This window comes from Scomber scombrus, chromosome 18, assembly GCF_963691925.1.
Source record: "Scomber scombrus chromosome 18, fScoSco1.1, whole genome shotgun sequence".
NCBI classification, from domain to species: Eukaryota; Metazoa; Chordata; class Actinopteri; order Scombriformes; family Scombridae; genus Scomber; species Scomber scombrus.
The window spans coordinates 21,783,430-21,800,180 of NC_084987.1; the positions used below are offsets into that span (position 1 = coordinate 21,783,430).

Consider the following 16,751-nt stretch of genomic DNA (forward strand, 5'->3'; position numbering starts at 1 on the left):
AGATGAGGATAAAATGACTACGCACATCAGAGACACACAGCAGCCTCTGCTACCTCTCAGTTTGTTTTAATGGCCAACACAAGCAGTAATAGGAGATAAGAGCCTTTGTTAAAGATTACATGTATAATATTGCTGGAATTGAAATGTTGCTATTGATATTTGATTAAAACGCTTTCTCTAAACTGTCCATGATGCCAGATTAATTATTATTGCTCCATACATTCACAGACAGACTCAATTTAAGTCGAGATAACACATTAAAACTGGACTTGGCGTGACAGGCATGCCTCCCTGCTTAAATTATTTCTATCAACAACTGTTTAAATCATTCCATCAAGACTGGGGCAATTTAATTGACACACTATCTGGAAAGTCTCCACTCAGCAAATCTGAATCATTTAAATTGTTGGGGTTGGTACTGTCTGCCAATCAGACCCAGTGCTGGGAATCATTTGTGCTTGAGGGAATTTCTTTATATTAAATTAAAAAATCAGTCTGTTGATATTACAAAACATACAAGAAATACTTCATTCTACTGCAAAGCTAAATCTATTCAAACAATGCATTTTGAAGCGTTGTGCTTGTGCTGCTGTTTTAAGCTTAACTGGCGAATATTAACCTTTTAAAGTAATTAGACTCACATAGCCTCCCTTAAGTAATAAGACACATACCCAGTTTATAGAGATTGTCTTTAACTGTTCTTTAAAACAGTGGTGATGCAGCAGTATCTGGAGCAGTCTGACAGTTGCATCTTAATTGTGTCTGTGCCCCAACTTTTCAAAGCTAGCTTTTTTAGGAAAACGAGGGCAGCCTCAAATCCAACCTCCATGACTGACAGAGAGAATTCTGAACACACTTGTTTTAGACTTACATCCACACACATACAGACAACTCTCACCTCAGCATCTGCGGGACGCTTCAGGCTCTTAGCCAATCAACACTAATCTGGGTCGGAGGTGAGAGAGGACCTCAAACACAGAGTGGTCATATTCGGACCCTTCCCTCCAAGCTGCTTTTCCAGCTGGGTGGCTCTGAGCCACAGGAAGCCATTTCAGCTTGGCAGGGCAGACAGAATCAAAGGCAGAGGGAGGGGGGACGCGTACACACACACGCGCGCACACACACAGAGAAAACACACAAGACTCAAAGCAGAATCATTCGCATCCATTCCTGATAGGAGCGGGGAGGAGCACTGATCACACACAGGCAAGGGTTTCGAGGTGCATTTACGGGCATGTACTGAAAAGAAACCAAGTTTGAAGCCTGGGTACAATGTCTGGGTCAGTGTCTGGATGTGTGTCTTATTTCAGTACACAGCCGCCCACATAGTACAAATCAAGTCTCCAGGCAGAAGAATGGGAAGGAGAGCACAACTAATAAACAAAGGAGGGCAATGTTGTGATTGTTGTGCTGTTACTGTGTGGGGGCGGATGAGGACCTGGCTTATCAACCCCTGTCAGGACATTTTCACATTCAGGCCTGCGTTGCTGAGAACATACAGTACAGACCTACTGACCCCGAGAGCTACCCTTATCTGCACTGGCTTATAATAAGACAGACTGTGTTTCTAATTTTGTCTTTTTGACTTTAAGTCTCAACATACAGCATCTCACTTCTACTGCCATGGAGCTGTAGGCGAGACACCTTCAAGTGCACTGTCACTCATGTTAACAACAAAGCCCAGGTAAAACTTTCACATGTATTTTCCTGTTGTTCTATGTGTGATTCACATTTTGATCCTCTGGTTTATAGAGAATCTATCCTTTTTTTCCCCATCTGTAAGACTGTGCTTAGATACAGCAGTGGCAAAATGCTCTCAATGACCATGAGGCTGATGTTAAACAAGTATAATGTTTACCTTATTTAGCGTATTAGTTTAGTGTGTGCATGCTCACATTTGCTAATTAGCACTAAGTACAATTGCAGCTGAGGCTGGTGTGAATGTCAATGAAATTATTGGATAAATGTTCATTTTGACTTGATGATGACACTATATGAAAGGTTATGAAAGTTATTGCAATTCATCCTAAGGGAGGCTTGAATGTGTTTACCAAATTCCAAGGCTATCCATCCAATAGTTTTGCTCAAAACCAAAAATCTCAACCTCATTGTGATGCAAGAGGAAAAGTCAGGGGATCACGTAGGAACAATGAATGTAAAATGTACAAAGAGTTGTGCCAATCCATCTTGTAGATGTTCCAGAGAGATATTTCATTGAATTAGAGAAAACTTTGACCTACTGGTGGTGTAGAGTGAAAACCAGAGGATCTCTCGGCACCCCTAGATGTACCCTACTGACTTTTTGGGCCCCATGAAAAGATATCACATTGGGCTTCACCACCACACAGGTCACGCCGACCATGCTCAATTTCTGTAACCAAAACTCAACTCTCTTATAGTCCAATACTAACTGTGTAGACCCAAATAAAGTGTTACTTTAATTGTAAATTAAATATTCTATTAATGTCTATTAATTATGATATGTTAAAAAAAAAAAAAAACTAACATTCTAAGTCATGGGTCAGTCATGGGTCCTCAAATCGTCAAAACTTTTCACCCCCTTATGGCACCCCTGGGTGCATCCTCTGGAGAATATAACATCAAGCAAGCCATCTAATAGTTAAAGACATTTCACTAAACAAACTGAAATATCACCCTCCTGGTGGCACCACATGAAAAGTCAGGGGACCACCAAAGTCATTTATAACCATCCATCCTCTGGGGACTATGCATGTCTGTTCAAAAATTCATGGTGATCAATCCAGCAGTGGATACAACCAAAGCAGTTAACCAATCAAGCCACAGAGTATCGCTGTCTCTCGAGCAGTGCCGCTAGTGTGGTTTAAAACAGTGCCCTTACTTGACCGGACACATTTGTAAATGAGAAACGGCCCCATTCTACAGTTTCTACAGCAATTTTTGTCATGTAGAATCAAAGAAGTAATCTCTCTCTCTCTCTTTCCTCATCTCTCTGACTGTCACTACTGCTTACTGTTCTGTCTCCTATTGCCACACTATTGCAGAGAACTCAGTCTTACCACTCTCTCCCTGTCTCTCTCTCTCCCTCTCTGAACTAGGGCTGCACAACAAGTGTCTCTTTCTTCCTCTGACTTACAAAGAGCCACATTCATGGAGCCAAGAGAGAGAGAGAGAGAGAGAGAGATTCACACTTGCACTGTGTTTCCTAAGTGATAAACGATCAACAAACCGAGAGAGAGAATGAACGCCACATGAGTCAAAGCCATGGGGAGTCAACACTAAATGTTAGAATGTGTGGAGTGTATGTCCGCTGGTGTATGCGTAGGACTGTGAACTGTCACCCTCCATTACAAACACAACCTACTCCGGCTCCAACTGCAGGCTGGTCTGACACTCTACGGTTGTGAGTACGGAGGCAGCCCCGAGGGGATTGTGGATGGAGACTTCCACATTTGGGTCCTCGCTCTATGACGCTAACAACATAGCTTAAAAACAGATCCACATGCTCTTGAATTAGCTGCAGAAGAGAATGGAGACTGCCAGCTTCTTGGCTGTGGGTGAGAACGTTTGTGGACTCCTAAACGGGGCTGACGCCCCCCAATCTGCCTGGCTTTGACCCTGCATGACTCTGCCAGCAAGCCAGCACCACCACAGCTACAACAGGGTGGAGGAGTAGGAGATTAGCGCTGAGGTGAAACAACTTAAAAACTAACCGTCACAGACCAAAACTAATTCCTGAATGGCGTTATAATGTTTAAGTGTTACATTTAGTTACCTGGCTGCATGTTAATCTAATAGATATGAGAGTGTGACTTAAGAGACTTTTCTTTCAGCTGCCCTTCTCCTGGCCTCAGTGAGGCCCTCTCTGCCCCTTCACAAAGCTCCTTTGTGGAGCAGTGATAGCGGACTGCATACCACAGCTTAACTGTACATTCTTACAGAGGTACTGTATGTAAGAGCTGTGCAGGGATGAGGCAAAGAATAAGGCCAGGGGCGCACTACGATTCATAGGGAGACAGCATTACTGGAATAATTTCCTCCCTTTCCTGATGCTGAGCAGAGGCCTATATGACCGCATGTTTCCTTACTGATAAAACCGAAATCCATGACAACCTCGGTGTCTGCAAAGAGCCCACACTGGCTGATGGCAGAAGGCCTGGACAAACATAAGAGACAACTGTCACAAGAGATTTTCTGCTCTGGACAGAGGCCATAGTGCTGCTCTCTCCTTCTCTCTCTCTCTGACACGGCAATGGATATTTATTCATATGCAGCATTTTCTATCACAGCACCGTAGCCTTCTGAAATGGTCCCTAATTAAGCACATCAGGGGTTTGCACAGGCCCAGAAAATGGCGCAAAAATTAACAAGGGGATGGACTAATCACAGTCTGTACATGGAAGACTAATACTGCAGCAGATTTGTTCAGACTTAGTTGTACCTCCTGCAAGAGCTGCAGCTTATTCCTGCTGTCTGTTGACTGAAAGGTGCAACATCTAATGCCAGTGGATTTATGACTGGTCAAACTTTGCAAACTTAGTCAAGCAATCGAGAATGAGATTGCATATATCTGCAATTTCATTCTTCTTGTCACTACATAAGGTTTCTTATTAATAAAGAAGGTCAGAATAGAGAGACAGTATGTGTGTGACGGTGAGACTGGTTAACTTAGTATCATAGCTGTGAACGTAGCAGCGCAATGTGTAGCCTGCATTTTAGACTATTTGTCATTGAATTAATGCTCCCACTGTGCATTTAGAGATGTTCCTAGTGGAGCGGCTTGTCCACCCTGCAGAGTCCCATTAATCAGCACGAGTGACAGGTAGAATTTCAAATCCTTAGTTGCGAACCAGTTTGCCGTCTCTTTTCCATTGATCTGACACCCTGCATCTCCATTTGTCCATATGGCTGCTCACCAAAACTTTGCTCTGTGCTCCAGCAGTTAAGAGTTAAGAGTATTTAATACGTCATGTTAGTACAGATTGTGACATTAAAGAAAATAATGTTAAACAGAACAGGATGGTGTGATATAATCACACTACGCACAAACACTTTTAAAAAGAAGCCCTTGCTTGAACAGAAACATTGCTATTAATTTCTTTAATGTTTAAATATTTTAAATTAAATGTTCACAATCTTTTGGAAATATTTAATCATAGAACTTTAACTGCATCGCTTTCCTAAAGCCATATTAAAAGTTTGGTTATTTCAAGGCTCCGTGAACTTAAGGTGGGCCGACCTTTAAAGGTGGACCAGCTATTCTTATTTTGTGACAGTCATCGGTGGCAGGCAGGCATCAACGATCTCACAGGTCTATTCTCAACAATCTCATCTGACTCTAGAACAGACTGACCATTATTTGAGAGCTTTCCTTCATAGTTTGGCATTCTGCATTACTACAGCTAAAACATGTAATGAGTGGTGAACCTCACAATCCTTTTCATTTTTATATGACTCATTTTATATTCAGGTGATAATGGCACTTGATGAAAAGTGTAAAATTTAACAAAATAATTACAATTTGTCCTGAGGGGGAATGAATATGTCTAAAATTTTCATGGTAATCCCATCAATATTACATACCAATATCAACTTCATGGTGGTGCTATAGTTCAAGTCACAGAACCCGCAAAGTCATCAGGAAACAGTGCCTTGGAATCATGAATGTCTGTTCAAATCCATCCATTAGATGTTGAGATATTTTACAGGTTAAATTAAAATTGGTGCTACGTGAAAGTCAGAATCCCCAAAGTCATTAGCATTTATCATCTGGGCAACATCAATGTGTGTACAAAATTTCACGGCAATCCAATCAATCAATTTGTAACATGTAATCATAAACGTGTGAGGTATAATCACAGTAAAATGAAAACGCACCAGTTCCTTCAGTACGTAATAGTAATGAATATATGTGTATGATTAGAGGAGGGGGGTGGGCAGTGACCTCATTTAGAATCTTAGTGTCCTGAGGGTACCGGGCTCTTCCTGAGCCTCTAAGTGTTCAGGAAGTCTCTTACAAACATTTCAGTCTGAACCACAAATACCAACGTGGCCTCCCTAAAGCCGCAGAGCCGCTGGCCAGGATAAGATGCACTGCTACCTGATCTCACTTACGCAGCCGGCATAGGTAACTACTCTTATTGCTTAGCTTTTTCAAACAGTATCTTATGTTTTGGTTGTTGCTAGTCTGCAAAGATCCAATAACGTTTTTGATTTAGTTCGTTCCACTACACGGTAGATTTTGGAAATGAATTCTCAACTCTAGGCAGCGGGCCAAAAGTGCTGTTGGCGAATGTTGCCACCCGGGCAATATAGGCAATCAAGTCGCCATGGATACAGGTCTCAGAGTCCCTGCTTAGTTAACACTACTCCATCCTATACCACTTTGTAGTTTGATAATCTGTATCTGAAATATGCAACAAACACATTAACATTCCACCAACCTTTCCTCCATCATGCCTCCACTAAAATAAAGTGGTATTGCTTGGATTTTAGAAATGGGACATTTAGCTTGACTGGCATCAGTTGATGTCAGGAATGTTAAAATGGAGATTTTGTATTGGCTAGATTAGAAACTGGTTGCTGGATATCAAATATGTTTGAATAGTGAGGGACAATAAATCTGAATAAGGGATAGAAAGGTCATGTCATCTGAGCAACCCTTGGGGAATGGGAGTAAATTAGGTAAAACAGGTCAGCTACAACGTAAGGCTAATTAAATCATGATAAAATCAACAATAAAAAGACTGTTAATGGTCTTTACATGTTGAAGAAGGGTTAGGGTTAGGGTAAGGGTTAGGATTAGTTGTAAAAAAAAAATATGGTGTTTTGGGTTATCATCCATACTGTTTAGATAGGTAAAAATCTCCACTTCAAATTGGGAAGGTTAAATGTTGAGAAAAAGGAAACCCAAGCAAACGTTCCGCTCCTTCAATCAAATGGTTCATGCTGCCGAAACATCATAAAACGGATTCCAGGATTAAGTCAACTTTTTTTTTGTTCAGGTTTACATTCGCCACACCTCACCGGCTCCGCAGGTGTTAACAAGGTGCTGCGACATTTTCCCCGGGGTGCTGCAGACTCATCATGACAGACCTTATCAGCGGCTCTCCAGTCCTAGCCTCCTGTCATGTCCTCTGCATGCCCATGTGCTCCCAAAAGACACAGTCCAGACTCACCCTGCCTCACTCTATCATTCAGTTTCATTCACTGAAGGGCATCTCAGCTCACAAAGAGATGGAGGTTTGTTCATGTGATATCAGAGTGTTCTGTATCAACCACAGAAATATTGGAAATTCGGTGGAGAAAAATGTTCATTGACACAGAGACCTGGACCCTGACAGAGGAGGGTCTCTGTGTTAGACAGATTTTCTATCATGTCTGTCTCATTTTATCACTCACATGCTAAAAGAGGATTGAGAGTCAAGAGCAGTCAAAGAGAGGAACTCAAGTGATACAAAAAACAGAGAAAAAGAGCAAGGTTACAGAAAACAACAAAAAGTGAAGGTTGCATGTTGGTCATACCGGTACTCATGAGAAAAAGGCATGTTATAGCTTAAATTATCCAATGTGTAGCCTTAGGAGTGTAAGACTTGCTGATCTCAATATCTCTCGATCCACAATGATGAAACAACAGAATAAATCATTGCCGTAAGCGCCTCAGGAAACAGGGGGCACTGAGTTTGAGTAGATTTATTTGCAATGACTCACCAACAGCAAGCAACGGTGTAGCACTTCTCATAAATTATGCCAGTGGTTATCACCCTGATAAAACTACAAAAAAAAGGGGGATGTCTATTTCAAAAGTAAAAACACGTTTTTAATAAAACATGAAAGTTCTGCGTTAATGGCTCACAGCAGAGCAGTTCAAAGTTCCACTCAGGGTGTATCAGAATGCACCGCGCCCACAGGCCCACCTCGAGGAGGAGACGTACTGCGAGAAAATCCAACACCGAATCGCCACACTTGTTCACAGGCAATGCATTAGACACAGAGCGAGGTTGCGCACCTTAGATTATCACACCGGTTTCGTTGGCAGGAAAACTGCACTGCAGAACACATTTTGAGACCTGGAGAGCCAATGATATAACTGTCTGCTGAATTATCAAGAACACTTCTGGACATCCTTATCAGTGAGATTAGACCTGCTGGCTTGATAATAAACAACACATACTTAGAGATATGAACTGCTGGAGGACAAACATCTGAAAACATCTGCTGACGTGTACTGTGCATTTGCATTTTTGAATATTCCTACATTCAGTGCATATCGTCTTGCACATTGGAATATGCAATATGTAAATGCATGAACAAAGAGATTTTTACATGATAGATACATGAATAAATGTGTATTGAAATTCCACATTAATTCATGTATGTCTTAAGTACAAGTTAACACTCTAACAAAAGTTGATCCATTAAACATCAGGTAATTAAATGAAGGAACAATGACTTCACCATATATCAAGCCATGGGAGTTCATGATATATTATGAATTAATTAGTGTATTTGATGATAATGAGTCATGTTCTAGCTATGCGTCGCTTAAGCACATGTTGTGAACCTTTATTACAAGATGTTACAAGTGAGACATGCTCCCTGAAATATCACGTCTCCACTGCTGCTGCTACATGGACCCACAGCCTGCTCGCTGCTTACCTTTCCAGGAGCTTTGGTCTTGTTGTTGTTGTTGTGCGAGGCCAGGCTGACGTCTTCATGGACGCGGTCCAACAGCCACAGGAGGAACTCCAGGGCGTCGTGTTGGGAATTACCACGGAACTGGGATCCATACTTGGACACTATAGTCTACAGACAGGGGAGGAAAATGACATGTTGAAAGTGCAATTTTTTTCCCACAGCTACATAATTATGATGGGTGTTTGTTTTTTTTTCTGAGCAAGAAAAATAGTTCACCTCACAGAGAAACCTTTTGAAATCCATATCTACATTTATCCTTCCCACATAATCCTTACTTTTACTTCAGTGGAAAACAAAAACATTGGTGTTTTAATTGGCTTTTATAATCTGACAGTTTGTTAGAATCAAAGCTGTCGTGTGCCACCTGGAGAATCAAAATAAAACCCCCCTTCTTTTTTTTTTTACAGAGTTCTCTTACACTAAATGTGAATCTCAAGTGCTATTTGTTTACTGGTTTTGACAGCTTGGGTGTGTTCCTTGGTACAACTGAGGCTCCTGAATGGGCAGCTCTTCCCCGACCTTCTCCACAGATCGCTGATCAGAGGAATCCTAGGATGGCAAATTTGCAATAACACTCCTCACACTTCCTTCGTCTTCACCCTGCCCACGCTTTAACTGATGCCGAGTCATTTCAGAGTTTAGATCTGCCTTTGTCTGAGACTTTTTATAAAATGCTCAATACAAGTTTTACTGTCTAAAAGCATTGCCTCTTTTTCTTCACAAGAATTGTCATTTTAGGTGTGAATAACATTCTTTTTAAAAAGTAGGTTGAAGACTACTTAAGCTCACACACAGTATAATGTGACTTTTGATGTGAATGGCACCCAACTCAATTAAGGCAGGAATTAATAGCATGAACCGCAGCTGGCAGCCTGGAGAAGCACAGGCAGTGATGAGAGATTATAGCAATGGGAACAGCAGACTGTAATCATTGCTTCATAATCCACTAATATGTGATATGCCTTTTATAGCCATTAAACCAAAACGTGATGTAGGATGTCTAATGATGGCGTTAGAGGCCTGTCACTAGAGAGCTGCTAGTTCAGTCCTCGAGAAGAAAATATGCATTCTGCTCCTTTAAAAGCCAACACTTGAAGGTGCAGTGCGTAGAGTTTAGTAGCATCAAACAGAGCAGACTTAAATTAAATATTGATAAGTATGCTTTAATTAGTGTATAATCCCATGAAAATAAGAATTGTTGTGTTGTCGTTACTTGATTGCCATGATTGTACAGTAGCCCAGAATGGACAAACCACTGGCTCTAGAGAAGGCCTTATGTGTTTTTTGTGGCCACTGTGGGTTTTACATGCTTGTAAGGGGAGGGCAAAGGGAGTGACCTCACTGCTAGAAGCCACAAAATCCTACACACTGGTCCTTTAAGTGTACTTGAGCAAAGCATATAACTGAATATTACAATGCAGCTGCTCTCTGTGATTGTGTATAGTTCTTTGAATGACAAGCATGGAACAGACCTTTAAAAAAAAAAGATTAAACTCAAGTCAATTCTCCCTTTAAATCACTTTAAACAAGAGCTGTTCAGTATGACCAGATTTATAACCTATCAGACGTGGAGCCAAGAATGCATCTTCAAAGTAGTCACTGAGATGTAGTTAAGTGACAAGAGCAAAAAGTGAACATAAAAATTCATAAACAGAGAAAAACTGCGGGTGGAGTCTTGGCAGAGCGATAAGGTTCCCTAATCTTCTCTTCTGATCTTGTCATGAAAGTGAAAGTGAAGCTTCCTTTATCTCATAGATCTCAAAGTCAAAAAGATGTGAGTGTTGCCATGTGAAACAGGATTCTTACACTTGTTTTCATATAAGATCGTAACAAAATGTGAAATGTTAACCTATACAGAGCTACTGATTTTAGCCAATAAAACTAGACAGTTGTGTTTCTGTTGACCGATAATCCGTCATCATTATTATTATTTTGCAGTACACGTTCACTGCACTTTAATCTTTGCTCTTATGGGTGACACACCTCTGATTGTGGGAGGTCTTATGTTTGCCCTGAATTTCAGAGTAAGTTATTTACAGCCTTAATCATGTGTACACTCTGGATGTTGTGGCTGTATTTTCACACAGTTTATATAGGCCTACTGTATGACTAACATCATATACTGTATAATATGGCATTTTCATTGACAAATTTAAGAACTATGATACTTAACATTACAAATGTTTTGAAATAAGACCAATTGGATATGATTCAATGTAATACAGCAGACACTTATAATTTGATGTTCTTAACATTCAGGGATGCTTTGCATAAATGCTATGATATTAAGACAGAGAGCCATGTGCATATACTAACCTAAAGCTGATGTGCAGCTAGTCATTACAGCAGAGTAATAACAGTAATTACTATCAGTCTTTTGAAGGTGGCAATTGTCTCAGCGTCATAATTGAGGTTGTGGAAAAGGTTGTGTGTTTTTTATTGCTCTGTTTGGCAGATTGGCCGTTGGCCAGTCTGCAATGTGTGTTTATTTCTGGTTAATATTGACTCAACCATCTAACTACAAGATAATTATCCTCTAAATCAGTGGTTCCCACTCTTTCTGTCAGACAAGCTCCCACAGCCTTGATTAACTAAAGTGCATCATCACCACTTGTCACGGTCCAAAAGTGTTCATTTGAATAGATTTTAAACTGGAGTTTTTTTAACACTATTAATTATATGAAAGTGGATATTGTAGTATTTTTTCTTTCATGCAATTTAACTGTCAGTATTTAGGCTAGTCAAGTTTCCATTTGTAGGCTACAAGCTAAATATTTCAACCATTTATCTGTAACTTTTAGCTAATTACTTCAACTCAATTTAGCTAATTATTTCAAGGATTTAACCATTACTTTTAGCTAACTATTTCAACTGTTTATCGAATAATGTTACTTTTAGCTAACTATTTCAACTCTTTAATACTTTTAGCTATCTATTTCAACTCTTTAATACTTTTAGCTATCTATTTCAACTCTTTAATACTTTGAGCTAACTATTTCAACTGTTTATCGAATAATGTTACTTTTAGCTAACTGTTTCAACTCTTTATTCAATACTTTTAGCTAACTATTCCAACTGTTTGTCCGTTACTTATAGCTAACTATCTTAACTGTTATACCATTACTTTAAGCCAACTATTTCAATTATTTGTCCAATACTTTTAATGCTAGTTAACTATTTCAATTATGTATTAATTATTAAGTATTTAGACTTTTCTGCTAGCTTGATAATTATTTTTCCAGGTGCTCTCAATTACAAGTACCCCAGTTGGGAATCAGTGCTCTACACCTCCGTAACCAGCAATGTAGATGATCATTCAAAATCACCATGGAGACAACAAACATTGACACATACCTGCAAGCAGAACCCACTGTCACCAAGATCAGGTCATCACAACATATTTAGCTTCCTAAATAGGCACATTAATATTCACTGAAGGAAGGATGACATTCCTGTTCAGTCATCTTGCTTGCTTACTGTAACTCCCTTCTTTCTCAGGCCTCTCATGTTATGGAAACTGATAAATTGTCTGTTGATTAACTGTTTGAGTTTCGGGGCCCTATCCCTGTCCAGGCCCCTCTGTGCAAACACACCATCCTGCGCGGGGGGGGGGGGGGGGGGGGGGGGGGGGTTCAGAAACAGCTGTCCAGATCAAAAGCCCCACATGTGCTCCCAGAGCAGGTTGGAGAAACTCAACCCTACAACTGTAACACTAGAGACACATTTGGACACCTTGTCAGATATCAAAAGCAACATAACGATCCTTAAGTGAACCTTTATGAAAGCTGCTTTCCTCCTTTCACCTCTCTTGTACTACAGGCCAGGTGGTACTGGTATGTGGCAGAGCGCCAGACATTCAGCAGGACTTTTTTTTGTTGTGTTTTTTTCTCCTGACCGGGACTCTGCAGGCAACTGACCTGTAAGGAGCCCACTCCTGATTTATTAACTTTGGACAACTTTGTCTTTTGATCAAACAAGGATACATCTACATTCACAGGTGTGGTGTACATGAGCAGCATTATTCATTTAAAAGCGCAGTGCAGTGTACATCCTGTTGAAAGGGTAATTGTCAAAAAAAAGGACATCCCTTTCAACACCTACCCTTTTATCATCTCTTATCAAAATTCATGTGATGGGAAGATGGATACTATTGTAGTCCTTTTAAGTGTGTGCAACCTACCCAGTGCCCTTCTGGCTATACACCTGACTTGCAGAGGCCTGCAACGATATAACTTACAAAAACACTTGCTTGATAGATACATGTAAGACAAATCATTTTTGGAGGATTGTTAAATAAATAAATGATTTCCGCTATCTTGAGTTCCCACAACTGGAAGCTAATTTTCGCTTTCAGACACAAACCTTAGCTCCTCTGATTATTTTATAATGCCTCCCTCCAGGCAGCTGTGGTATTACTCAAGAGGCAATTTCAGAAGGCCTAAGCTGCATGAACTCTCGGCCTCCTATGGTCACAAACCACAGCCAAGAGGCACGGCAGTGTGTGTTTGTGTGTGAGTGTCTGTGTGGGTGTGTGTGCTTCGACACAGGAAACATGACATACGAGGGGGAGTTGTTTTCTTTGAATCTGTCTTTTAATCTTGGCAAGATGTTTCCATGCTGTTCCCTCTGATTGTTGTCCCGAAAATGTCTGATCAGATTCCCATAAGATAAAGTGGAAGTGAAAGTGTTTAAATGGGGGATTTATTGTCAGTACGAATTCTAACTGACAAATTTTACTTTAACAGGGGTAGTAGAGGTTATCGGAGAGTACAAAAGATGGAAAAATGTTAAAAATGATCGTGTCAGTGACGTTAATGTTAATGTTAATGTTAATGCTGCAAAACTGACAACACTTAATTGGCTCTCAGGTAGACCGCACATCTATACGGTAGGGGTCAAGATATTCCTGTCACCATACTTATACCCTTTTCTTACAGCGTAATTAGCATTTCTCAGAATAGATTCATTGTGGGGTGTCTTTGTTCGCTGTTCCATATTATCTACTTCTTGCCTTGAACTATGGCTCAGAGAAATCCAGAGCAAAGAGCTGCAGGCAGATAAAGTATGGTTGCTCCCCCCCCCCCCCCTATATTCAGCGTGGGCAGAGGAGGAAAGCCTGAGGGTCTCCTGATAGTCACAGCTCCTGATTCTCAGGGGGGGAAGATTCTTAAGTGGAAAGTGCTCCAGTAAATTATCTCTGACATAATTCACATCACAACGGCAGCTACAATGATGCCTTTTATTTATCGCTCAAGTTTTTACAGCGTTGTAACGTTGAGGTGACCTGGTGGAAAAACTGTAACACGCCACTTGACCCTGGTGCTGGGGCTTCGGTGACACCGAGCGACAGCCTCATTATCACCTGGCAGGAAAACGCTGAAGTCACAAGGCTGCACACTTGTTATTGCCCGTGGTAAGAGAATGGTTGCTGTACTGTTGGCAATTATAACCAATGATGTAAGACTCATGACACTTCCTTTTGTCTGAGCGTTACACTCAGGCTACTCCCTGCACTTCATAGTGGTGTTTATGGCACACTGCTGTCTGCATAACATGCCATTAGGGTTTGACTCGACACTCTGCACCTGAGCATAAACTGTTCTTATTACCAAGGTACTAATAAAGTAAGAGTAGATGTTGTCAAAGGGCGTGTTCACGGTTTTACAATTGCGTCTAAAAACAATAGTCAGGTGCTCTACACTGAAAATCATTCCTCCTGTTCTCTGGCTATTAAAACTATTCAAATGTATTTTCATTGTAGGCGATGGGAGCCAAAATCCACAGCGTCCGCACAGTCATTTTGAGCGAAAAGTGTATTTAAAAGTTGATGTGAGGCTTATATGAGGCTTCAGCAGTCTGTTAGTCATATCAAGAGGATATCTGATACGTTTACAGTCTTTTTAGCATCAAATTCCCTCTTTGTGTTTTCTCAGAGAGTGTTTATCTGCTGATCTGTGGTGGAAGTATAGTAACAAAAAGAGGGACTTTGGCATTAAAAAGACTGTAAGGTTGAAAGATATCGACTTGATTTCACTTATTTGGATGCTGAAGCTTCATATTAGCTTCAGCTCAACTTTTTAATACATTTTTGCACAGGAGGAGGACTGTGGATTTTGGCTCCCATCACTTACATTGTGAGTGCATTATGAAGAGATCTTCTCATGGTCAGTATGAATAGGAGGAATGATTGTGGTCTGTTTCTAGGTTCATTTTGGGTACCAGACTGTTGTTTTAATACAGACTTGCCCTTACCTCTCACTGAACTAACCCTATTCTACAATGTGCACCCATCCTGAGCTCATATTCACCTGCAGTCTGTGTTTTTTGGGACTCTGAGTGAATTCTGCGTACCTTGAAGTCCACAGACAGCTGCGGGGTGTACTCCAGAGTCCACATAGCCCTGACAAGTGATGCCAACTTCTCAGTCACTTCTCCCTTGGCAAACCTCATCTCATCACTTTTCAGCAGCCCGTTTATTCTGGTCTCAATCAGGTCCATCTTGTACCGCTCCAGCCCCAGGTACTCCGCGAGCAGGTCTGTGTTGCTCAAACACTGGACCACTGCGTTCATGAAACACGTGTTCCCGTGGTTCTTCAACCCCAGAACACCTGGGATTTTGTCTCCGTATTGGTAAAGTAGTTTCTCTCTGCCGGTGCACAGAGATGAAGACGTGCTCTGCGTGGTTTTCGCCACCCGATCCCACGCCACCTGTATATCCTCTTTGATAATTCCTGAGCTTGCGCTGAGGGTGCAAGGTGCGCCATTCCGAAACCCCCCATCGTCGTCCTCTGCGTCCTGCGCGTCAGCGTCTCCAAAGTGGGTGAAAGTGCCCAAAGTTTTGATGATTCTGTTCATAAAACTCCCCACAGACTTCAACGATTTCTTTCGGAAAAGCTTCCCAGATTTCGGCTTCTTCTCTTTGCGCTTTTCCTCCTTCGATGTCGGCATTTCTTCCTTGACTCTGCTCTGTCTCTCCATGACAGCCTCCTCTTATTCCCTCGCCTGTCTATTCTGAGACTGATAATTGCGTAAATTCCGACGCCGGTGTGCCACTTCTCCGCCAGTGTCCCCTGTCCGGATAGCAGAGGGAAAAGCGCCCAGAGGTGACACCATCGCGGAGCCAGGAGGCACAACGGCACACTGTTGTTCCACCCTGCACTGACAGCAAACCTTCCTCATCCATCCCAGCACTTACTGAAGGCGTTCATTATTACTCCGACACCGCTGTCACAAGCAGCATCTCGTCATGCCCCCGGCGCAACACGAGCCGCCCGACCGTCCAGCTGCAGCACTGTGCGCTCCCCTCCCATCGCTCCCAAGTTCGCCCTGGAAAAAAAGGCTTGTGATTGTGTGGCTGCCTCCTCCCACATTCTAGCACATGTGGGAGATAAGAGAGCAGGGTACAGTCTGGATCCATGTAGTTGGCACTGACAACTTTCCACACATCAGTGAGTGGAATAAATTAGGCTTGTATAAACTCTAAATATATCATTCATTTTAGGTCATAAATAGGCATACGTTTGATGCTGATTACTTTATGATGGAAATCAAAAAGCACAACCAGCTCATGTTTCATACAGTAGGCTATATAATATTTAATAGCCTGTTAGACCTATTAGACTTATAATTAAATATATTTATATAATTGATTTCCTGCTTTGCTTGCATCCTCCATCAATGCCTCTTTTGCGGGGAAATCCCTTCACCCTTTGGTACCTTCAGAAAATCTTACAAAACCTTTATAGGCTACTATCTATTATGTTTTTTTTGACAGAATAAGTTATTTCTCATTGTGAGGAGACATCAGCTACCGGGGGTTTTTATATCAAAGACTTCTTTCAGTCACTTTCCTGCTCTATGTGCAGTGCCAATTTTGACCAATTCAAGAATAAAAAAAGCAAGAAAGCAATTCTTGTATGACTGACAGAGAGGAGATTCATTAACTAAGCCATTGCAGGCATATATCACAGGTTGAGGTTACAGTGTCCTGGATTGTTACCTTCATTCCTGAGCTGTGAAGTATACAAGATCGGCTCCGCTTATCTCATTTGCTCACTACATAGATATGTTTAATC

The 16,751-nt window shown here is 41.3% G+C and overlaps 1 protein-coding gene across 1 annotated transcript in view; it reads right to left on the minus strand.

Moving 5' to 3' along the window:
- Positions 1-15,923, minus strand: part of usp43b (ubiquitin specific peptidase 43b) — a 67,089-nt gene extending 51,166 nt beyond the window's left edge. The window contains exons 1-2 of the mRNA XM_062438659.1: positions 15,028-15,923; positions 8,638-8,784 (exon numbers count right to left, since the gene is read on the minus strand). Of these exons, the coding sequence (XP_062294643.1) occupies positions 8,638-8,784; positions 15,028-15,654 (774 nt within the window). The 5' untranslated portion in view covers positions 15,655-15,923. The remainder of the gene's footprint in view (positions 1-8,637; positions 8,785-15,027) is intronic.
- Positions 15,924-16,751: the final 828 nt, after the last annotated feature.